The 24455-nt window shown below is 53.4% G+C and overlaps 1 protein-coding gene across 2 annotated transcripts in view; it reads left to right on the top strand.

Moving 5' to 3' along the window:
- Positions 1 to 24455, top strand: part of CDK18 (cyclin-dependent kinase 18) — a 42727-nt gene that overhangs the window by 604 nt on the left and 17668 nt on the right. Inside the window, exons 1-3 of one of the 2 annotated variants that reach the window (XM_014955458.1) lie at positions 13199 to 13237; positions 13667 to 13702; positions 22640 to 22794. In XM_014955458.1, coding sequence (XP_014810944.1) covers positions 22671 to 22794 — 124 coding nt within the window. In that variant the 5' untranslated portion in view covers positions 13199 to 13237; positions 13667 to 13702; positions 22640 to 22670. Of the gene's footprint in view, positions 1 to 13198; positions 13238 to 13666; positions 13703 to 22639; positions 22795 to 24455 lie in introns of those variants that run through there. The other variant, XM_014955457.1, reaches the window with a different exon arrangement.

The following is a 24455-nucleotide window of genomic DNA, read 5'->3' as shown; positions in this document are numbered from 1 at the left end:
GGAGGAGGAGATCCCTGTCGTGTTTTGGTCCTAAACGTGGTTTTAGGGAGCCCTGGTCACCCCTTCTCTCTCTCTATGGACTTCTCCAGGGTGTGCTGTTTGGTGGACACCCTTGTTGTGGGTCTCTCTGCAAAGGACCTGGGGGGGGACCCTTCTTTCTCCACTGCAAAAGCATCCAGGGGGTCTCTCTGGTGGGTTTCCCTGCTGAGGCTGGAGCCCAGCTGGCTGGCAGGCAGCGTGGCATTCTCCTTGCTCTGCATTTTTTTTTTATTTTGGTTTTTTTTTCTTTTTTTTTTTTTTTTTTTTTTTCTGGCTGTCAGTGTCAGCCGCGTCTCTCCAACACGCCTGTTGCTCTGACAAGTTCCCAGGGGTGTGGAGAACTTGCCCCCCAAAACGTCTGTCCCCCTTCCTCGCTGGCAAGGAACCCCCCCCCAAAACAAGACCACCCGCAGAGAGCTGCTCTCCCTGCCCTGCCAGCGCTGCCTCCTGTAAAGCCAGGCTGTAATAAAGCAGCTCTTCTCTCTGTGAAAACAAGCTGGAGTGAGCGTGCTGGGCTGGTGGGCATAATGGTGGCATTAGCTCTGAAAAGAAGAAAGCGTCGGGGGTCAGGCCTGGAGGCTGCTGGCATTGGGGTTTTTTGTGCTCTGCATCAACCAAATGAGTGGCACGATGCGTGTGTGCTGGGGGTTGGAGAAGGGCCTGAAGGGGAAGCCCTTTGAACAAGCATCAGGCAGAAAAAAAAAAAAAGTTGGTCCCTCTGGATGAGATTTGATGAAAGGGCAAGTGCCTTCGGACCGGACCCGCAAGGAAATAGGATTAATTTCCTCCTCAGTGGTTATGGGGCAGCGTGGAGATCTGCAGCGTGTGCTAACACACCGAGCTGAAGCCTGGTAAATGCAAGCAGAGTCTTGTTTTCCAGCCTCACGAGGCATTGACAGGGCACCTGGGTCATGGAAACCGGTTCCCGTGATCCTGAAAAGATTCCCTTGGTGCAAACATCAGGCCATCAGATAATTGGTCAGTTATTGTCAGCGGGGACACATCAGTGGGGGCACTCTGGGATCCCAAAGTGCATTTGTGCATCTTTTCCTCCCTGGAGAAGATGCATCAATGGGACATGACTTGTCCAAAAGCCTGATGCAGAGAAGGAAGGGAGGCAGGAATAGAAGGAGGGTACCTGGTTCACCAGCTGGCACCTGATCCATGAAACTTCATCTGCGTGAGGCACCCAGCTCAGTTTGCTGATTTTTAGACTCTTGGTCATGCCGCTTCTATTCTGTGCAAGTTTGGGTTCCCATTTTCCAGGTGGGACCACTTCTGATGGGAGATTTTGCAGATTTCACAGATTTGTTTCCGAGAGCCCAGACTTACTAATGCAGGAAAATATTGGTACCACGTCCAAATGAGGGCAATTAGCAAATGAGTAGTGGAAGAGCCTCGCCAGCAATGGCTGGGAGTTCCTCCTCTCTTACCCTGCTTGGAAAAGAGAGGAAATTTTCTAACTAAAGAACAGGACTCTGGAGATCTGATCCTGCCACAGGGTCTGTCTGACCTTGGACATGTCACCGTATCCCCATGTCTGCGTCTCCCCCCATCTGTTAACACTTGACCTTGCTTTGTTCTCAGAGGTTTGCTCCTGAGATGTGGGGAGCTTTGGGATGCTGGGATGGGAGCACTAAGATGCTTGTCTGGGTGCCATGAGGGCCCCTTTCACTGAACAAGCCCTCTTTGTGGTCCCTTGAATGGACCCTTCAGACAGGCCTGGCTGGCGAGCGAGTGACAATGGGCAAAGTGATGGTGTCACATATTCAGATGGTACAGGTGACTGAAATGCAGCTGATGGGCCCAGCTGCTTTTTATTGCCTTCCCAACTGCCAGCTTTAAGCCTTTAAAACCTCGATAGGACAAGGGGAAACGGTTTTAAATTGGAAGAAAAAAGATTCAGATTAGATCTCAGGAAGAAATTTTTTACTCTGAGGGTGGTGAGACACTGGAACAGGTTGCCCAGGGAAGTTGTGGCTGCCCCATCTCTGGAGGTGTCCAAGGCCAGGCTGGATGGGGTCTTGAGCAACCTGCTCTAGTGGGAGATGTCCCTGCCCAGGGCAGGGGGGCTGTAACTCGATGATCTTTGAGGTCCCTTCCAACCCAAACCATTCTGTGATTCTATGATTTAGCTGCTGCCTCCCGTACGCCCTTCCAACCCAAACCATTCTATGATTTAGCTGCTGCCTCCTGTATGTCTTCATTGCCGTCGTTGGTGGCCTGTTTGTCACACTTGGGCACGGGCTGGGTGACAGCTCTGCGGTGCCAAGAGCGTGGGGGCAGGAGGAGACAGGTTTTGCCTTCTGTTGCTGGCACCGTAACCGCACAAAAAGAGATGGAAGCGGCTTCATTTTGCATATGGGAAAGCAGAGAGACAAAAGGACTTGCTGAAGGGGCTGCAGGGAGCCTGGGGCACCACAGGGAATCACGTTTTGATCTCCCAAGATGATTCAAGGATTGGAGCATCTCCCTTATGAAGAAAGACTGAGGGAGCTGGGACTCTTTAGTCTGGAGAAGAGAAGGCTGAGGGGAGACCTTATCAATGCTGACAAGTATCTCAAGGGAGGGTTGAAGGAGGAGGGAGCCGGACTCTTTCCAGTGGTTCCCAGTGAGAGGACGAGGGGCAACGGGCACAAGTTGGAACAGAAGAGGTTCCACTCAAATATGAGAAAAAACTTCTTCACAGTGAGGGTGGCAGAGCCCTGGAACAGGCTGCCCAGGGAGGGTGTGGAGTCCCCTTCCTTGGAGATTTTCAAGACCCGCCTGGATGCTCCTGAGTAACATGCTCTAGCTCTAGGCAATCCTGCTTCAGCAGGGGAGTTGGACTAGATGATCTCTATAGTCCCTTCCAACTCTAAAAATTCAGTGAAATTCAGTGAAAGTCCATGAGGATCCCTCCGTTCTGAGCTGCACCCCACGGCTTGGTGAGACAGAAACCTGGATATACGCTTTCCATATATTGTGTTTGCATTAAAATATCCACGTTGCAGTTTCCACTGAGGCCATCCCCTTCTGGAGAGAAATGAATGTTTGGTCAATCCTTGTAAACCCTGAGACATTCCTCTGGCTTCCTTACAGACCTGAGGTTTGGGCCAGGAGGCCTGAGAATCTCCAGAAAATCTGGGACACATGTTTGGAGCCATGTCCAAATAATTGTAAGAGTTTCCAGGAGGGTTTGTACTCAGTAAGAGCATCCCGAATTCTCCTCCTGTGCTCAGGGAAATTGAGGCAAATTTAAAAAGAGCTCAGAAAAGATCCCAACCCAGCCTGGAGTGAGTTCCTCTCTGTCTGAGTAGCACACTGGAACCCTGAAAGGTCAACTCTGGTTCATGACACAGTCTCAGTTTACTTCTTTACAGGTAGAAAAACAATGAAAGATCTCTATTTAAAGAAGGCCCTTCAGCTGCTTTCAGCAAACTCTGTCCCTGCAGAGGTCTGACCTGCTGGGTTGGCTTTTCTCTAAATTAACTTGCTTCTGCTGTTTGCGCAGGGAAAACCGATAGCAGAAAGCAACCTGTTGATTAATGTAGATGCAAAAGCCCAGATTACAATCTGGTGAACAATTAACTTTGCAGAGTCGATCTGTAATCAGACCCAGCATCTTCTGCTCTCTCTTTACATTTCTAATCAAGGTTTCTTTTCAGGTAGCGTTTTGCCTGCAGCCGGTGTTGCTCATTTGCTGCTTGTTTGCTCAGTCCCTGGCAATCTCAGCTCCTATCTTTGTCTAGGCAGCCTGGCTGGAAAAGAAACCGGCGTGAAATTATTTTCAAGCCCCAGAGCAGAGGTAGCAAACCTTCAGAGACGGCTGGGGTTCATCTGTGCTTCTGACACCGCTGCAATCTCTCTCTCATCTCTCCTGTTCTCTCTTTCTTTGCCTCCCTCCTTCCGCGCGGCTCATCCTTGCTGTATCTCCAATCACAACTTGAGATCTCTATTCTCTTGCCTTCTGGGTTTCCCTGCTCTTTCAGGGATGAGCTCCAAGCCACCACAATTAAAGGCAGATTTTTTTTTTGCAGGCGGGCTGGGCACGCCACGTTCCCGCTGGGAAATGTCCACACATCTCCAGCCCAGCACCGCCTGCCCGCTGGGCTGAGCTCTGCCAAAAACCTGAGCGTTTTCTTTTCACACCTGAGCAGCAGCTGGGCTCTTGTTGACCCAGAGCAGAGGTAGCAAACCTTCAGAGACGGCTGGGGTTCATCTGTGCTTCTGACACCGCTGCAATCTCTCATCTCTCCTGTTCTCTCTTTCTTTGCCTCCCTCCTTCCGCGCGGCTCATCCTTGCTGTATCTCCAATCACTACTTGAGATCTCTATTCTCTTGCCTTCTGGGTTTCCCTGCTCTTTCAGGGATGAGCTCCAAGCCACCACAATTAAAGGCAGATTTTTTTTTTTGCAGGCGGGCTGGGCACGCCACGTTCCCGCTGGGAAATGTCCACACATCTCCAGCCCAGCACCGCCTGCCCGCTGGGCTGAGCTCTGCCAAAAACCTGAGCGTTTTCTTTTCACACCTGAGCAGCAGCTGGGCTCTTGTTGAAATTCTCACTCGTGTGCTGAATGCATAATGCACCCCCCACAGTTGGAAGCCTCTCTCTCATCTCTCCTGTTCTCTCTTTCTTTGCCTCCCTCCTTCCGCGCGGCTCATCCTTGCTGTATCTCCAATCACAACTTGAGATCTCTATTCTCTTGCCTTCTGGGTTTCCCTGCTCTTTCAGGGATGAGCTCCAAGCCACCACAATTAAAGGCAGATTTTTTTTTTTGCAGGCGGGCTGGGCACGCCACGTTCCCGCTGGGAAATGTCCACACATCTCCAGCCCAGCACCGCCTGCCCGCTGGGCTGAGCTCTGCCAAAAACCTGAGCGTTTTCTTTTCACACCTGAGCAGCAGCTGGGCTCTTGTTGAAATTCTCACTCGTGTGCTGAATGCATAATTCCCCCCCCCAGTTGGAAGGGAAGGCAGGACCTGCAGGAATACAGCCCGTGGAGCAGAAGGATGCTCCAGCCTTTGGGGCACTGGCCTGCCAAAAACCTGAGCGTTTTCTTTTCACACCTGAGCAGCAGCTGGGCTCTTGTTGAAATTCTCACTCGTGTGCTGAATGCATAATTCCCCCCCCCAGTTGGAAGGGAAGGCAGGACCTGCAGGAATACAGCCCGTGGAGCAGAAGGATGCTCCAGCCTTTGGGGCACTGGCTTCAGAGAGTTGGATTCAGGTGCCAGAACCAGCTTTTTTCTTTTTGTTTGCAGCTTTTCTGTGCTCCCGTCTTGCATCAGGTACCGACCCTGCCACAGCGGGGTGCTGGCAGGATAAATAACTCAAAAGTGGAACAGGGGGGGATGTTTGACTTGCTGTTTGCAAAGATGGATGCTCTCTGCTTTTGGGATCCAGGTCTCCCAGAGCAGCTCTGGTAGAGGCATTTCCCAGCATCTCAGGCTGTGCACGGACAGTCTGGGTCCTCTGCTGCCCTGCTGTCAGCCCAGCCTTGTGTTCTTCTTCCCTTTCATCTTCCTTTGTGGATTTAAATCAGGGGCATCTTGAAGCAGGGACAATTCCTCATCACAGCGAGTTCTCAATCTCCGGGGCCAGCAGGCACTGCCCTAACAAAAATAATGAATTATTTGAGTAGCAAAGTGCCTGGCAGCACTCACCTCTGCCAGCCCTGCAGGAGCACGGGGTGTCATCAGAGCTGTTACTGCTTGTGATGCACAGAGGAGGAAGCTTTCATCAGCACAAGGGGAAGGGAAAGTGGGCAGCTTCTGTCTGCACCTGGAAGGAAGGGTGCTGCTAATGAAGATGCTTAATTGCCAATTACTGGTGCATTCAATCCAATTATTTAATTACTTTTTAATTTTATTAATCACACCCAAACAATCCACCCTCGCAGCACCCTTGAGCTCGTACTATCGTCTTCATTGATCAGGTGGGGGACTGAGGTGAGGACCCTTTTCCTGGTCTTAGCAAGGTCCCGTGGCCCATGGCACTGGATCTCAACCCTGGGGTCTAGGACCCTCTCCAACGTGTGCTGGTTCATGCAGGTCTGTAGCTAATGGTCCCTCTCCCTCTGTCGTCTGGGGTGACATGAATTTTATTTGTCTTTTGGGCACCCTTTCAGTTTTTGCTCACGACCTGCCATGCAGTGATGGATGCATTACTGGAGATTTCTATGTGAACCCTCTCTCCCTCCCTCCCTTTCTTCCCCAACCTCTGAAATGCTCAGCTGTTTCCTTTAAAACAACCCAGATTTCCCCAGCTGGGGGCTTTGGCGTGGGGCAGGGGGCTGGATTTGGGCAGTTTCGTGGGATGCTGCAGTTGTTTTGGTGACTTTTAATTGAATTGCTGTATTGAAAAGGAGGGAGTGTTGAAGCTGACCATAAACATTGAAACTCCTGAAGAAATCTAAATGTGCCTTTTTTGGGAAGCAGAAACATTCCAAACGTTCCATTTATTTCTGCTATTTCTCTATTTTGATTTTAAATAGTTTATTTTTACTCGGTCTATTTAATCATTTGGGAAGTGTTAATATGCTGGTCACTCAGGGGTTGTGATTCATGATCCCAGTTTGATTTAGCTGCATTTCTCTCCCCAACTGTCGCTTCTCCCTTGTACCCGCTTCCCCCCAAAACTGCCCGCTCCTGAAGCCACATCTTTTTTTAGTTGCTAAATCTGAGAAGGTTTATGAACAGGAGCCTTAACCCTGCGCTTGTGAACATGCACATGCATATAAATCCACTGGTGCTGGGTTTTTTCTGTATTCCAGAGTGGAACATCACCTGGAGCTTGGTTTTATGCCTTCTAGCATGACTTGAATTATTTGGTGGAAAGTCTCTTAGGTTGGCAGCTCATGCCCTGAGCCTGTGCTGGAGCGAATGCTGCTGAGCTATAGATACCCAAAGGTGTAGTCAGGGATCTACAGGGATCTTCAATAGCACTTTGGTTGGTTTTATTTTTATTTGGGACTTTAAAAATCTGGTTTGAAGAGTAGTATAGGAGCTGAAGTGATCTCTTTTCACCCAGAAGACACATCCTCCTGTAGCACCTGCCCACGTCGATAGGTTAAATTCTGCTTTCTGCCTTTCTCCACCAGATGCTCAAGTGGTGTAAATCAGTGTTGCTCCACTGAAGTCAGCAGACCCACAGCGGTGCAAGACACGGCAATTTTGTCACCAGGCTGTGGGTGTCACAGATCCTCTCTAGTTTCTTAGTAGGATCTCTTCTGTAATGCATGTAGTGGTTTGGGGGTAGGATCCAGGGCCAGATCTCCTGGACTCTTCTCCTGGCTGTGCCCTTGACTTGCAGTTTGGCCTCAGGTGAGTCCCATCCCATCTTTGTGCTTCTGTTTTTTCCGTCTCGGATGGGGGGAAATAGCCAAATTCACTGCTAGGCTGAGGTAGAGTTGGTATTAGTGAAACACTTGGCTATCCTTGAATGAAGAGCAATCACAGAGGGGTAAGGGACCGTTCCCGTGTTACTGTGGGCACAATAACCTCCCTGGCATCTGTTGGGGCAGTGATTTAAGTGTGAGAAAGCAGCAGTAAGGAAAATCCGTGTTCAGCCTAAAGCATGTATCGCTCCTTCTGCTACAGATAGTCCCGAGGGTTGGTCAGCTTGTAATTATTAACTAATTACTGCACAGTAATCACTGCGCCGCAGGATACAGGAAGCATGGGCAGTCGGGAACAAGCCCTATCTCACAAATCCCAGCCTTTTCTTATCTCTCCTTTGTATTTTGCCCGCGGTGGTGGTATCTGACTTACAGCCCTGCCCAGCAGGCTCTCAGAAGGGACGTAAGGAAGGAGGCAGCTCTGGGTGCTGTTTGCTCTCCGGGTTTGCAGTGATACTGCACAGTAATCACTGCGCCGCAGGATACAGGAAGCATGGGCAGTCGGGAACAAGCCCTATCTCACAAATCCCAGCCTTTTCTTATCTCTCCTTTGTATTTTGCCCGCGGTGGTGGTATCTGACTTACAGCCCTGCCCAGCAGGCTCTCAGAAGGGACGTAAGGAAGGAGGCAGCTCTGGGTGCTGTTTGCTCTCCCTGTTTGCAATGAGGGGACTGAAGGCCAGTGTTAGTCTGGAACAGGCAACAGCCCCATCCCAGGTTGTGGCTGCGAGGAGGACCTCTGTTTGCAGGTCTGCCAAGGTTCCCCATCCTGCTTGAAGCAGACCACGTCCAGGGATGAGCCTTCGCAGCCCTCGCCGCCCACCTCTACAATAAAGGCATTGATATTGTGCATTTCCTGAGCGTGGCACCGGCCAGAGGAGGTGAATTAACAACCCCAGAGACTGAAAGCCTCTGTTTGTGCCAGGAGGAGGTTCGGCACGGCCGGGGAGCTGCCCGGGCAGCGGTGCCACACCGGAGTGAGTGCCACGGGATGCAGGAGTCGGTCCCCATGGGATGCTGAGCAGAGGAGGTGACCTTGGGGACAGCACAGAGCCCATGTCACCCCTCACAGCAGCCTCAGGCGGAGCAAGGGAAGAACCTGCACAACCTCTTAGTCCATCAGCTGGCATATTTTCTTTTTTGGAGGAAGAGCTAGGGTCTGAAATGCTGCCCAGTGCAGAGGAAAGCTCTGCAGGGCCAGGGCTCACTGTAGGCTTTTGTGGTTGAGGCAAGAAACCTCTAAGGGATGCCCAGAAAGAGCTAGGGTCTGAAATGCTGCCCAGTGCAGAGGAAAGCTCTGCAGGGCCAGGGCTCACTGTAGGCTTTTGTGGTCAAGGCAAGAAACCTGTAAGGGATGCCCAGACAGCCTTGGGCAGAGGAGCCAAGGGGTTTCTTTTTTGGCGGTTTGGTTTTTAATTTAAAGCAGAAAACTCCTCTGACGTAGGTCTGAGGTGGGGGATGACGGGCTGTCGGGGCCATCACAAATCATCCTCAGCATCAAGAGCTGTTGCTGTGATTGTAGCCAAAGGGATTTGGGGACACAGGGACCTGAAGCTGCAGGAGGGGTAGTCTGAGCCCCACGGTCCTTGCATTGATGGCCTGGGAGCCGTTTCAGCTCTTTGGAAGGGTCCCAGAATGGCTACGGATGGTCTGGAGGCACCTGGGCAGCCTTCCTAGGACCTAGGGTTTGGGCAGGAATTTTCAAACACCATTTGCAATGTAAATTGTTGTTGGGGGGACAGGGAAGCAGCATTACCTGCCTGGGAGTCTGAGGAGGAGGAGGCAGAACTAGTGGGTTTTATGCTCTTTTTGGTCAGATGCAAGGGTTGTTTTGTGTCTCGTCCAGAAGACAGGGGCAAAGAGTGCCCCTGTGTCCCCAAATTGCCCTGTGTATTAGATGAACCATCACAGCACCCCAGCACAAACCACCCAGTACCACCATTACATCCCTCCCTTCCACCAGCATCCTCCTGCTTCAGCAGAGACTCTCAGAGTCCCCGGGAAGAGCGGTGATGGTGAGGAGCTCCTGTTGCTCTGGTCACTGCCCTGTCCCTCCAGAGCCACATCTGGGATGTGCAGAGGTGCCCATCACCCTGTTGAATTCCCCTCAGACCCCAGCTGCAGCTCCACAACGATGGGAACAGGTATTCCCTCTGTGCAGGGGGGGCAGAGAAATGGTCCCATTGAGTCATTTTAATTCCGGGAAAACATGACACAGTATCGGGGGGAGAAGGCGTGTTTTTATAAATTGCCATTAGCAGCATGTGTTCTATTTAAGTACTTAATCCCTTTCAATCCCTTCTTATTAACGATTAATTGTGCAACTAATCGCGCTATGATAGCAGCGCTGCCGGTGCGGCTCGTTGCCGGGTGTACAAGCAACCCCCCCAGTATTACACCAGATAAGAGTGTGGTGGGGTGTGGTGGAGAGGGGGGAGACACCTCGGCTGGGCTGATGCTCCACCATGTGAACGGGGACCAAATGGCTCCTCTCTGTGCATCTCAGGATTATAATCCTTTCTTATCTCGGGCGTTTTCTTATGGAGCAAAGAGTTTGCATACAACCAGGAGAGCTTTGAGCAGCCCTGAGGGGTTGGTCCCTCTTCATCTCACTTCCCGAGCTCTGGGTCTCCTCAGCTCTCGTGGCCTGTTACTGAGAAGCACGTGGAAATCACAGAATCATAGAATGGTTAGAGTTGGAAGAGACCTTCAAGATCATCAAGTTCCAACCCCCCTCTCATAGGCAGGGACACCTCCCACCAGCCCAGGTTGCTCAAAGCCCCATCCAGCCTGGCCTTGAACCCCTCCAGGGATGGAGCAGCCACAGCTTCTCTGGGCAACCTGGGCCAGGCTCTCACCACCCTCACAACAAAGAATTTCTTTCTGGTATGTGATCTAAATCTCCTTTCTTCCAATTTAAAACCTTTACCCCTTGTCCTGTCACTGCACTCCCTGACAAAGAGTCCCTCCCCAGCTCTCCTGTAGCCCCTTCAGATATTGGAAGGGGCTCTAAGGTCTCCCCGGAGCCTTCTCTTCTCCAGGCTGAACATCCCCAGCTCTCTCAGCCTGTCCTCATAGGGGAGGTGCTCCATCCCTCTGAGCATCTTCGTGGCCCTCTGCTGGACCCGTTCCAGCAGGTCCATGTCCTTCCTGGGTTGAGGACTCCAAAGCTGGACACAGCTGTGTCCAGAAATATGTCTGTGTTTTGATTTTGGGGGGCTGTATTTGAAAGGTAGCCTGTGATATGTTTATGAAATACCCTTATGATGTCTTACAAAGGGACAGTGGACCTCGGGCCACCATAAGCAGCAGCCTGGCACCTATCTGTCCCTAGCAGCAGCCAAGTTGGTGAGTCCAGCCCTGTGTTTTCCTGCAAGAGACCTCTCTCCCTTCTTGTTTCTCCACTCTGTTGATCTCACGTTGGGCTCTCTTATCTCCCGCTGGTTCCCAAGGCTCCTGCACAAACCCATCTAGCTTGTCAAGGTCACCAGAGCTGCAGGGACTCCACCAGTAGGTAATGGGAGTTGTGATAGTTTTTTAAAGTGGGGGTTGGCCGTGGAGAGAGAAGTGGAAAAATGAGTTTAAAGAAAAGAAAAAAAAGGAGAAAAACTCTTTATTTTAACCCTCACCAAATACACTTGCTTTGTCTGCCATTCCCATGCCTGACATTGCAACTCTGAGGACACGGAGCGGGAGCTGGGCCTTGGCTGGGCCAAACAGATGTTATTTACACTTTAACAAGGAACAAGGTTTATCTAAACGGCGTGTGCTTGCCCAGTTCCCAGACATGCATGAAATGTTGCCCTCCACAGGGAAGTGAGCAGAGGTTTGCAGGCACCGGGGCATGCTTAATCTCTTTATACATATTTCATCTGGGATATCTCTGTTTGTTATCCAGACGTGTCCGTATTTGATTTAACATGAAAACCACAGAATCGTCGTGGTTGTAAAGGACCTCTGAGATCACAGAGTCCAACCTTACCCATGTCATAGTCATGGTGGTGCTTAAGGTGGGGATGGGAGGGAGGGATGCAGAAGGATGGCTGAGGATGCTCTGCAAGCGTGTGCTGCTCCCTCAGGGACAGAGGTCTCCTGGAAAGCAGCATCTCAACCGGGTTTGGGATCCTGGAGATCCTGCATCATCACAGGGCTCTTGGGCAATCCCACTGCCTCCTTGAAGCATCCCTGTGTTTATGGAAAGTGGTGCTGCTGGTGCAGAATACCTGATGAAGAGCTTCCTGAGCAGAGGAGGTTCATCAGGGACGTTAGCAGGACATTCTGGTCTGCAAGAACATCCCTGTCCTTGGCTGCCCAGGGAAGGGAGGTACATGGTCAGGATGAGAAGCAAAGAGGATGGAGTGGCTCCGCATCTCAGACCAGCCTCCTGTTCTTCTGCTCTCCCAGTGCTTTCTAAGGAAGCTGGTGGAGGAGGCAAGACAGTTACTGGGAAGGTTGTTGCCATAGGGGCACATGTCCAAGCTGGTTGGCAACCCCCTGGTCTCAGGAGTTGCCGGGCATCTGAGGGAGCCCCTCATTTAGTGTTGATTGTGCTGGTCAGATCCGTGGTGGAGCAGAGCTATTTGAGGATCAGCCTCATTTCCTTTCACTACTCATTCCCGGAGACGTTTGGCTGCTGTGAAAATCTCTTTTGCTGTTTGTTTCTGTGTTATTCCTTCCCTGCATGTGGCCCAGGCAATGTCTGGTTTTTCCCCGTGTTGCCCAACCCCTGGCTCTTGGCAAAGTGGAAATGCTTCATGTGCACAACTGAGGAGTGTGGTGTTACCCGTGGTGCTATCAGCGGTGAGATCCGAGAAGCCGGAGGAGGAACAGTGGGGACACTTGGCTCCCTTCAGATTGTGGAGGAAAAACTTGAACATTGAAATGGGGAAAGGGGAGAGAGCTCAGGGGGACACCCTTCTGTGCAGGGGCAGCTTTAAGCCTTTGCAGCAGCCGGGCATGAGCCGTGCATGGCCCCGAGGCAAGCAAAGCACTGTCAGGGTTCACCTTCAAGGTGGTTCATCTGCACGGGCCAGGAGAAGCATCCCTGGAGGCTGTTCATGCTGATGCAAGGGTGCCTCAAAGCCTGGCGTCCAGGTGGAAGTGTGGAGCTCTCGCCAAATTTCCTGCCTCAAAACACTGCTTTTATCTCCCTGGGATCCCTGGCAGCCACCTCTTGCTTCAGGAGGCTTTTAAAATACCTCCAGCCTCCACGGCAGCTTAGCTGAGCAGAAGTCCCCGATCCCCAGCTGGAGCAAGGACTTGAGCAATCCCTTCTCTCGTTGTGGGGATGAGGGGTGGGCTCTGGGAAGCAAAGCTGAGCCAGGAGGATCCTGGGGACATCCACCCCCGGCCAGGGCTCTCGGCACCACTGCGGGTACCCTGGTAAGGAAGGGTTGGGATAAAAGATATCCATCCCCATGATGGGGGAGATGGGGATGCCAAAAGTAATTACAGTTTGTGCTGGGCTTTGAAACCCTCCGGTTCCTCAAGTGTTGGCTGGTCGTGCTCCCTCCCTGCGTGGCTGCATTTCCCTCAGATCCGAGGGAGAAACCCATACACGTGCACAAAGCCCTCCAAGGATGGGTGCACAACTGGTTTAAGATTAAATACCAGATTAGCGCAATCCTTGGCAGAGGAGTAGACTCGCAGTGTTTGCTCGCTACCTTCCTACCATGTGACTGCTCCGGAGCTTTAAATAAAACAGATTTGAAACCCTGCTGCAAAGAGTTTTAGGTGCCTAATGCCAAACAGGGGTACCGCTGCTCCGGAGCACGGTCCTGGGGAGAAACCCAGTCTGTAACTGGTGCTGTGGGGAGCAGAAGGTCAGGAACACCATCCCCTTTCATTTCCTTTCCTGTTGCTGCAGAAAAACCTGTCCAAGGGCTGGGGGGGCTGGCTTATTAGCCGTGTGGGCTCCAAGGAGCTGCTGGATCTGAGCTTGCTGGGGGAGGAAGGAGCCTTAATCCCATGTGAGGCTGTTCGTACAATCTCTTCTGCTGCTCCTCCTCCCATGGCCAGGTATTTACCGAGGGTAGAGAGGAACTGGCAGGGGTCTCAGCCCTTTTATAAGCGTGGTTTATCGGGGTAAGGAGCAAGGCAAGCTGAATTCCCTGTGCTTTAACTCTCCCAGAAAACGCAGGGCAAAATGCCAAGCTCTTAATTGCTGTGAGCACTTGTGGTGCTGCTGCTTCTTATAAATGTTGTGCTTCTGTTTATATTAAAACCCTTTTCTGTTTTTTCTGGGAAATTAGGTCCTGTCAAGATCCTGTGATACCAGGTTCCCTCTGGTAAGACTTCGTGCGATGCTCTGGTTTTCATTTCTTCTCTTCACCTTTCCTTTGGGCGCCGGTTGCTGCCCCCCCCCCTCCTTTTTCTTTGCACCAGAGGAAGCTGCATTTCATGAATTCCACGTGGCTATCGGGTGTAATTTCTGCTGCTTTAAATACCCTCCCTAGGAATGCTTTTAGAAAGGGGACCCGGGTAGCAGGACTGTCTGATCCCTCTGCTCGGCCGTCCCAGGGTGATGCCAGCCGGGCTGTGCTCACTGCCCTGGGCAGCGGGTCAAAGCACACTCCTGTGTCTGCCTCCCACACTGCACCCGGGGAAATTAATTACCCCCAGTCCTCATTTTGCCCTGATACCGTCCTTTCAGCCTTGTTCTCACGCGCCAGAAAGAGAGGTCTTAGGTGGAAGATGAAATCATGGGTCGCAGGAGGAAAATTCCAGTATTTTCTGTGAAGGAGAGAAGGAGACAACTTATCCTGGCTCCTCCTGACCACTGCAGGGGGAAGAAAATCCTGGCTTTCCACGAGCTCTTGTCTGCACGGCAATCGCAGGCAAGCTTGCAGCTCTGGGAGCTCTGCGTGGGCTGGGGAAGGAACGAAAGCTCTAATTAAAAAAAAAAAAAAAAAAAAAAAAAAGGAAGGGAAAAGGAAAAGGAGGAAAGAAAACAGCAATTAAGAAGCCAGCAGACCCTACCTACCCCGTGCTGCGTGAGGAGGACAGTGTTGCACAGCTTCATCCAGCGGGATGGAGCTGCGGGAGAGGCTCGGTGGGACTCGGTCTCTCCTGCACCAGGGACCTTCTCCTGCAACCTGCATCCTCCTTCCCATCCAGCAATAAAGGAAGGGCAGGCACTGACAGCCTCAGCCACAGGTTAAACACTCCTGGGATAGAGAACAAGAGGTTTTGTGTTACTGAGAATGGCTTTCTTTGGCAGCTGGAAGCTGGCACCCTCTTTGCTGTCTCTCCCAGGCACCTGGGAACGCTGGCTGCCAGCCGGGGGGATGATGGGGCTTGGGTTGTGTTTCTGGAGTCTCTTTCATTCTGTGGGATCCACGAATGCTTTCTTGGTTGGGTTTGTGTATTCAGGAGCCTCTTGTCACTTTTTGGGGCGTGACACGAGGGGCAGGTAACGGGGAGGTGATGCTGGGAGAGGACAACACAGGACATGGGGTCTCCAGGGGACTTCCTAGAGAGGTCAGCAAAAGAGCCAACCTGCTTCAGATGCCGCTTGGGTTGTGCTAGTTAATTGTCAGTCAATAATGGTTTGAGTGTCATAAAAGGCAAGGACCCGGCTGGCCTTTGCTCGTAATGTTCCTCTTCAATAATTGTGTTGATATTGCACAATTCTCACCCGTGCTATGAGCTTGGTCCACACGTAGCGTGATGCTTGTTGTGAGGGACGTGCCTGACGTGTAATAAAAGGATGAAAGTGAGTCATGGGAAAGGGTAGAGAATGGCCAGATACCTTGCAGCTGATCGGCAGCACCTCCAGGAGCATACCTCAGCTGTAAAACACTTCAGCCCCAGCAATCCCAGCACAGCTCTTTGCTCCCAAGGGTGACATTACGCCCGGGTCTCCTGGGTCATGGTCTGGCACCGTCGTACGACGAGACAGGGCTGTCGTCACGGTGGATGCTGCCAGTGGGACACGTGCCCTGAACTCCTGAGAGGCCATAAATCCAGTCTCACTAACTTAAATAGCCGCCGTAGCGAAATGAAGCATCCGAGGGAGCATCTCTGTCTCTGAGCTCCAAGAGGGCAGGTTTAGACTGAACATTAGGAAAGAATTTTTCACTGAAAGAGTGGTCGGGCATTGGAACAGGCTGCCCAGGGAGGGGGTGGAGTCCCCATCCCTGGCTGTGTTTAAGGGCTGTTTAGATGCAGTGCTGAGGGACATGGTGTAGGGGAGGACTTTGTAGAGTAGGGGAGATGGTTGGACTCGATGATCCCAAGGGTCTCTTCCAACCTAGACTATTCTATGGTTCTATGAGCCAGACGTGGTTGTGTCAGGCTCCAGGGGGACAAGTCGTGTGCTTTCGCTGAGTCTCATTCCCCACTGCTGGTCCTTCCAGTGCTGAGGGACATGGTGTAGGGGAGGACTTTGTAGAGTAGGGGAGATGGTTGGACTCGATGATCCCAAGGGTCTCTTCCAACCTAGACCATTCTATGATTCTATGAGCCAGACGTGGTTGTGTCAGGCTCCAGGGGGACAAGTCGTGTGCTTTCGCTGAGTCTCACTCCCTGCTGCCGGTCCTTCCGGGGACATCCATCATCAGTGATGGATGGGTTGGAGCAGATCCCAAGATCCACAGCATCTGCGCATCCGGACCACTCATCCCCTGCTGAGGATGAACGTACCATAGAACCACTGACACGATCACCTTCAGGGTGGCCCCGGACAATGTGGGCACTGAGGTCCCACCCGTGATGGGGGACGTCTGGGGTGGACAAAGTGGCTCTTAGCAGTCTATTGTTTGTTCCAGCCCAACACTGGACACTTTTCTCAGGTTAGCCGCGGCGGAGGAATAAGTGCCTAGTGTTTGGAGGCTGCTGGAATAATGGCCATCATTTTAACGCCTCCCTCGGAGCGGCCCTGATCTCACCAAGAGCTGGGAAGAGCCAAGTGAGAACTGCTGACGGCACCGCGCGGGGCTGCGGACACAGAGAAAGGCAAAATATACAAAGGCAGAACAAACCCCCTTTGTGTGCTGTGGTTACTGGGCTCATTGTCGGGACTGGGACAAACGAGGGTGGAAATGTGCATGGAGCAAAACGGCTTTTCCTTCCCGCTCCCACCCGTGCACGGAGCACAGGTTGGGAAGGCTCCAAAGGCTGGGCTTGCAGGAAGTTTTCCGTGGCCTCCACCCTTCCCGGGCCATCTCCGTGTCCGTTTGAGTCTCCGAGGTCTGTACGTGCTCCACGGGGCTTGTGCTTTGCCTGGGTTGCTGTCTCTTAACAACAGCTGACTCAGGACTAATTGCAAGGCTGCAAACGAGGGGTGGAAACCCTGTGGGTGCTGCACCCCCCCGCACCCCAAAACCCAGCTTCTCCTTGCACGGGTCTCCCAGCCAAGGAAAATGCAAACTGGGAGGAAGGATGGATGCCTCGTCATTCCTGATTTATAGCTGGGGAAGCCGGGACATGCCGAGGGGGTCGGAGCCGAAGCCAGTCTGGTGTCTTTGTACAGGATCATTTTCCCCCCCCCGAGCCTTCTCCAAACCACAGACGTGAGAAGGGAGGGCAGAGATCCCTTGGCTGCCACAATCACACTCCTGGTGCCCTGCATTTGTTGTAATCATGGAAGCTGGTCGTACAGGAGGGGAAAAAAAAAAAAGGCAATGCAAGGATGGACTGACTCCCTGGAGACCCAAAGTTCCCTTTTCAATCCTGCCCAGCGCAGTGGCTGCCCTGGGATGATGGTCTTCCTGTTTGCTACAGGGCTCCTGGAGATTAATACAAATTGATTGCACTCCCTTCCCTGCAGGACCTTGACCTCCTGGCGAGGGCTTTGCTCCCTGTGTAGGAGGGAAATGTCAGGCCCCCTGAACAGCAGAGCCGAGCGGCGGGGGGTGAGTGTGGAAGGGGGAGAGCTGGGTTTGGTCTCCCCCCTCACCGCTCCCCTTTTGGGGAAAGAAATTGTGGAAAGGGCTCTGGCTGATGGGCAGGGTCCATTCCAGTCCTCGCTGCAGCTCAGAGCAGCCTCGGTCCATCTGAATTATTTTACCCAGGACTGAGCTTTGCAGCATCTGCTGTGGGGAGGGAGCGATGGGGAGCTTCTTCCCCCTAGGGGGGTTCATGCCGACAGCTGAGCAGCCAGGGAGATGTTCATTTGGCAGTCGGGGGCTGGTATCCTTCCCTGCCCCTCCGACCTTGCCCCGGTAGGATTCCCAGCTGCTGCAGAAAATTCAGTATCTAACAGTATGTGTGTTAGAGCCATCCCCAGCGTGCCGCCGTTTCCCTCTGACTCCCCAGAACGCCCCCAGATCTCCCCCCATTCCCCCCCTGAGGACCCGTCTCTGGCCCTGCTGAGGAAATGGGAAGCGGAGGAGGAATTCGGGTTGTGCCGAGCTCCTGTTTGCACAGGAATGTGCACCACGGAGGGGCCAAAATCTCCCCCATCGCCGGCATCGAGCCCTCTTTCCCTGCCTGTGTGGGGGCTCAGGAGGGAGAACATCCACTGGCCACCCCGGGGACCTGCCGCTGGCCAGTGGAGAGGGCTGCCCAGCGATGCTGGTGAGCTCTGGTGGGTCTGCCTGGTGTCCCCAAGCCTTGCCACGTGAGGAGGGGCACGTATTCAACTGGTGGTTGTTTGCTCAGCCCTGGAGGCACACGCAGCGTTGCAGGATAGCCGTGTTTGCAGAGCAAATAAGGCTCCACGAGCAGAATTCACCATTTCTCTGATACTCGCAGGAGTGAATCAGTGCTACCCAATAGCTAGAAGCATGAGTCGTAGCTGCTGAATAGGACTGTTCATTTTGCCTGTAAACACAACTGTTAATCTCTGGGGATAAAAGAAGAAGAAAAAAAAAGGCTTTAAAAAAGCATACTATTCCCTCCAAGCCTTCCACCCTTTCAGCTGGGAAATGGGGGCAGGAGTCTGTTAAAATGGCAAGAGAAAAAAAATGGAGCCACTTATCATTTGTGAAAAGCAATAAAGCGGTTATTGCTTGAAAGCCTTGCTTCCCAGCCCCTGCAATATGCTGGGGGAGAGAAGGGGACAGCTTCATAATGCTGGTGGTGGCTCGTCTGTGCCTAAAATACCTGTCCCTTGCATCCCCCACAATATGCTGGGGGAGAGAAGGGGACAGCTTCACAGGCTGGGGATGGCTCGTCTGTGCCTAAAATACCTGTCCCTTGCAGAGAGCCAGCGGGTTCTGCTGCACAAAGGCAGGAGAGATTCCTGCAGACGGTCGCAGCCCCAGTGCCCCTGGGGATGGTTGGATGAAAAATCACAGCACAGACTCTGAACGCGGCGTTTAAAGGGTCATTAACGTCTTGTCTCGGCCACGTGATGAGCTTTCCTGATGGGAAAAATTTGGGTGCTTCGAAGGGTTGTTTTTTCAGCCACGTATTTACTCTCTGACTGTATTACAGTAAATGCAGATCGCTCCCACTGCTGGCTTCACTCCCTGCTCCGTGACCCGGTGCCACCCCCGGGTGCTTCCATTTTTTGCCCGTTGATGCCAAAATTCCTCATTGCCCTCTCAGAACCCCCTTCTCCCCTTCCTGCCCTGCCCTCCAACGTCCTGTTTCGGCGTGTGGCCCATCGAGCCGGCGTCTCCCATCCCGGAGCTGACTGTGGGCTGGGGGGTTGCTGTGATTCCCTTCGAGGCTGTAAAAGGAATGATGTCATTGCTTTGTGCCACCTTTTTCTCAGAAAGTCAATAAATGCCTCCACTTCCTTCAGTGCACTCAACGTGGTGGAAAACAAGAGGGCAGCTGGCGGGGATTTCGTCCATTGAAATCCGTGCTGGGGAAAAGGCTGCTCCGTGTAGCTGGAAAATCCCAGCTTTAGGGCACCTGGATCCGAATGGGCACTCGGGGCAGGGCAAATTCCTCCCTGGGAGGAGGAGAGGGCTGAGAACAAGAACAGTCCCATAAATTCCAGCTGGCAAGCGCTCTAATGTGAAACTCCATCACCAGATGCCAAGTAGGTCCAGGTCTGGCTGGTACAAACAGCCCCAATTGCACAGAGCCATAAAGATAACGAGTCCAGGGCAGGCGTGAGCGGAGCAGCAGAGGGAGCCAGCCGTGGGGGTGCTATTTTTGCTATTTTTGTCCTTTGGGCACAGCAGGTTGGGGACACACACACACAAACCAGCTCTGCAGCAGCCCCCAGCCCTCCAGCCCAGTTCCCCCCAGTGCCAGGCAGGGAGCCCTTTCCAAAAGGGCAGGAGTGGGGATGGTGCTTGGAGCTGGGACCTTTCCTCCTTGGTCCTGCCAGTGTTATCTAGGTTTGGATGCACTTCTGTGACCCACTGTCAGGGGGGCACAGCATCTCTACATCTCTGCTAAGACACAGAACCACCCTCTCCAAGCTGTGGTTTAAGCATCTTGAGGGACTGGCGAGGGACAATCTCATGCAACTCTCTCTTCTAGTTCCTAGAAGAGGTCGAGCTGGTGTCCTCGGGTGGATTTGAAGCCAGGTAATTGCAGCACTTGCTGCTGCGAGGGTGTCCTCACTCTTGCTGTGTTATGCACGTGTGCCCGGGTCACTCGGGGTGCTACCAGGGCTCACTTCATTAGTGCAGCCTTCCCCGGAGATGTGGGGACACTTCCTGATGCCCTCATTTGAAGGAATAATCACTGGGGCTTATCTGAACGTTCATGTGGAAAGATTGTCTTTTGTTTGACCTCTGATGTACCTGCTGGGAGCATCTGGGGTTTCCCCTGGGCTCCTGTTTCCTCTTTGGGAGTAAAACCGTGCCCGGCACGGGAGCTTCTGTGGCTTTTCCTGGTGCCACCATCGTGGTGGCAGCGTCCACAGCTGGAGCAGAACACTTTGGGTTGGTTTAGTTCCTTGGGTGCCAGCAGCACCAGCGGCATCTCCACACACCAGCAGTGCCTTGGTTAAAATTTGCTTTGCTTGCAAGGTGGGGAAGCAGGTCAGAGCCACGGGCTGGGAAAAGCATCTCCAAAGCCAGTGTCAAGCTTTGCCTGCCCTTCAGAAGGAACAGCATTGCTTGGAGACTTTGTTCCCAGCCACGAGGAGAGCACCGGCACGGAAATTCCTTAATGCAGCGTTCTTGGCCTCTTTGTTGTCAAAGCATGTTTCTGTAGCACCGAGAAAGCATTGAAATGTCTGAAGGCTGGAGAGGATGTGTCTGGCATCCTCCTGCCTCGCCTCGCAACTCAAAACACCTCCAGCCCCCCCTTCCCACCCCCGGCCTTGAGTCCAGGTACACAAGCATCTCTGGCGAGCCGTCACCTTTCCATTTTGGCAGTATTATAGAAGAGCTGGGGAGGGACTCTTTGCCAGGAAGGGTAATGATAGGACAAGGGGAAACAGTTTTAAATTGGAAGAAGAAAGATTAAGATTAGATTTAAGGAAGAAATTTTTTACTCTGAGGGTGGTGAGACACTGGAACAGGTTGCCCAGGGAAGTTGTGGCTGCCCCATCCCTGGAGGGGTTCAAGGCCAGGCTGGATGGGGCTTGGAGCAACCTGCTCTGGTGGGAGGTATCCCTGCCCAGGGCAGGGGGGTTGGAACTGGATGATCTTTGAGGTCCCTTCCAACCCAAACCACTCTATGATGCTATGATTCTATGATTCTGTGATTAGAGGTGGGAGAGCAGCGGGGGGTGGCTGAGGGGTGTGAACCCCCAAGGCTTCAGGTGAAACCCCAGGATTTTCAGGGGATGGCACCCCCAGCAGGGTGCCGTGCCTGGCAGCAGAGCGTGGCAGACACGCAAGCCCGGAGTGTTTGTATTGCTGACGGATAATCTTTTAAGCTTTCAGATGCAGGCATGTCAGCCCGAGTGTTCCCGTTGCCCTGGCGACGCGATGCATTAAGCTCCCGGATGCTGTGTCTGATCGCATCAGCCTGGAATGGGATCACCCGTTTGTTTGTGCTGCTCAGCCCCACAGGGGACTGGGGGGACTGGGACAGGGCTGCTCAGCTGCAGGGGGGGACACCCAGGAGCAGGGAGGGCTGACCTGCTCCAGGGGTGTGGGAGAAGCCGTGGGATGTGTGTGTCGGTGCAGGGAAGAACCGCTCTGTGTAGCTTTTGATGCCTCTTTGGTTCCAAAGGAGGGTTTTCCCCTTAAGATCCCACCTTGGGCTGGTGGATGAAAGGAGCATTAAAGGAGCCCAGTGGTGTTAATGGAAAATCCCCCTCCAGACAGGTTAGAGGGTGGAGATGACAACTGCTGATGGAGGAACAGCACGATGCTCATGGGATTGGGAAGGGGAGAGGGACAGAGCCGAACCTCCTCGGGCCAGGGACTGGAAGGGGCAGAGCTGTGGCTGGTTGGGGGTGACACACTGATGTCTGTGTGTCCCAGGAGCGCTGGCTGTTTGCTTGCTCTGTGCTCGGCAGGAGGAATAACCCCCAAGTGCAGCAGGGCCGGTGCTAAAGACCAAACCCTGCAAGGCCAGCCCTGTCCCCTCTGCACTGCTGAGCTCCAGACAGGCTGGCAAGAGCCAAAGTAGGAAAGACAAAGCCACGTGTGGCTCCCAGATGCCCAGGGTGAGCTCCCTCGGCTGCTCCTGTGGCTGCTCGGGCTCAGCACGCTTCGCCATGTGCCCCTTGAGGGTTTTCTTCATTTAAGGGTTTTATTGCTTTAATCAGATCCCTGGCTAAGGCGATTCTAATGCCCGTCCAGGATGAGTCATTGAAGAGCTTGTGGGTGCTCTGGGAGCTGGGAGCATCTCCCCTTCCGTGGCTCTTGGGGATCCCCCCGGCCGGTACTGGCTCCGCGCAGCATTTTGCTGCAGGCTGGGGAAGACTTTCGTGCAAGGGCAAAGCAGAGACCAAAAAACTACCAGGGGAGAGGTGCCTCCTTGTACGGGGAGGAGCATGGTAGCGAATCTTTTCCATCACTGTTTACTCTTTCTTGCTTTCCTTCTATTTCTTCCCTGGAGTTTCCAAGGATGCTGTGAGGCGCAGCCTGTGTTGGTACTCATGATACTCGTATTGGTACTCGTCCACAGCTCTGCCCTGGGCTCAGCTCCGATAACTAGCTCAGAAAAAGCCCCCTGCTTTTAATTCAGCTCTTAAATTCACGAGGAACCTGGTGACCATGTGGTTCCTCTCTTGCTCTGACGCAGCAGCGGTGCCTCGGAGAAGAGGATGTCCCCAGGGACCCCTGCAGATCCCCAGCAGGAGACATTCAGCTTGGGGTGCTGCCAGCCCCAAAGAGCAGGAGCTGGGGGGATTGAGGGGGGGTATCCCGTGCATCATCCATCCCTCTCAGCCTCCTCTCTCCCCTTCCCCGCAGGGCTCTGCCGTCCCTCGCAGCACGAGGTAAAATGAACAAGATGAAAAACTTCAAGAGGAGGTTCTCCCTCTCGGTGCCGCGGACGGAGACCATCGAGGAGTCCCTGACGGAGTTCACGGAGCAGTTCAACCAGCTCAACAACCGGAGGAATGAAGGTAGGGAGCCCCCGGGCCCCGGCTGGGGCTGGTTGGGAGCATCTGGGGTCAGTGCTGTCAGCAAATCTCTCCTCTCCAGCCCCACTGGCCGTTCTGGTGGTGTGTTGACATGTGGAAAGTTACTGCCCCTTTGTCTGTGCTGCTTCCCCCCTCTATCCAGCGGGATTAATAACACCTTGTCATTAAATATGATCTGAAGAGAGATTTGTACTCGCATAAAGAAAGCCTTATAGGAGGGAAAGGTATTTGTGGAAAACGGAGAGGAATGACACATCTGTGGTTAAGGGGAGAAACGTGGGATCTCCTCCCTCCTGCCTAAAAGGGAGGGTGGTGGTTGTGCCCTCCCCGGGGCTACAGGCTGGCCGTGCCACCGAGCCAAAGGGGCTGCTCTCTCCCGTCAGGGGCTCCCTCAACCATCCTTGGCTCCTGGACCCACAGCCTTCTCCTGGGGTGTAGTTTTCAGGGTCCTAGGGAGGTTTAGGGTTAATACCTGGGTGAACCGAATGGGGCATACGGGATTAATAACACCTTGTCATTAAATATGATCTGAAGAGAGATTTGTACTCGCATAAAGAAAGCCTTATAGGAGGGAAAGGTATTTGTGGAAAACGGAGAGGAATGACACATCTGTGGTTAAGGGGAGAAACGTGGGATCTCCTCCCTCCTGCCTAAAAGGGAGGGTGGTGGTTGTGCCCTCCCCGGGGCTACAGGCTGGCCGTGCCACCGAGCCAAAGGGGCTGCTCTCTCCCGTCAGGGGCTCCCTCAACCATCCTTGGCTCCTGGACCCACAGCCTTCTCCTGGGGTGTAGTTTTCAGGGTCCTAGGGAGGTTTAGGGTTAATACCTGGGTGAACCGAATGGGGCATATCCCCTCTGCCAGGAGAGCACCCCCTCTGCCAGGAGAGCATCCCCTCTGCCAGGAGAGCATCCCCTCTGCCAGGAGAGCATCCCCTCTGCCAGGAGAGCATCCCCTCTGCCAGGAGAGCATCCCCTCTGCCAGGAGAGCATCCCCTCTGCCAGGAGAGCATCCCCTCTGCCAGGAGAGCATCCCCTCTGCCAGGAGAGCATCCCCTCTGCCAGGAGAGCATCCCCTCTGCCAGGAGAGCATCCCCTCTGCCAGGAGAGCATCCCCTCTGCCAGGAGAGCCTCCCCTCTGCCAGGAGAGCACCCCCTCTTCCAGGAGAGCATCCCTTCTGCCAGGAGAGCACCCCCTCTGCCAGGAGAGCATCCCCTCTGCCAGGAGAGCAGCCGCCCGCTGCAGGCTGGGGCAGGCTCCTGTCTCCGGCCGTGGGCATGGTGATGAGGGAGAGGCGATGCTGGAGGCACAAACCAGGCCCGCTGCAGGCTGGGGCAGGCTCCTGTCTGTGGGCACGGTGATGAGGGAGAGGTGATGCTGGAGGCACAAACCATCAGCAGATCGTGCCAAGGTGGCCCTGCACGGGCACGCAGGCAGAGCCACTGACAGGCAGGCCTTTGGGAGCTGGAGAGAGTCAGACTTGATTCATCCAGAGGTAAATTTGCTGCTGCTGGTGCCAGGCTGAACCGCTCCCGGCGATCACATCATGCTTTTGCTGCTGCCTCCTCCCAAAACAGCCCGTTCATGTGTCGGTGCCCTCAGCTCCGCTCAGGTCACGTTCGAGCTCTTTTTTTCCCCCTCACCCT

Source organism: Calidris pugnax, unplaced genomic scaffold (genome assembly GCF_001431845.1).
Source record: "Calidris pugnax isolate Ruff unplaced genomic scaffold, ASM143184v1 scaffold215, whole genome shotgun sequence".
NCBI classification, from domain to species: domain Eukaryota; kingdom Metazoa; phylum Chordata; class Aves; order Charadriiformes; family Scolopacidae; genus Calidris; species Calidris pugnax.
Note: the sequence above shows the minus strand (reverse complement) of the source record. Positions and strands in the feature narration are given on the sequence as shown.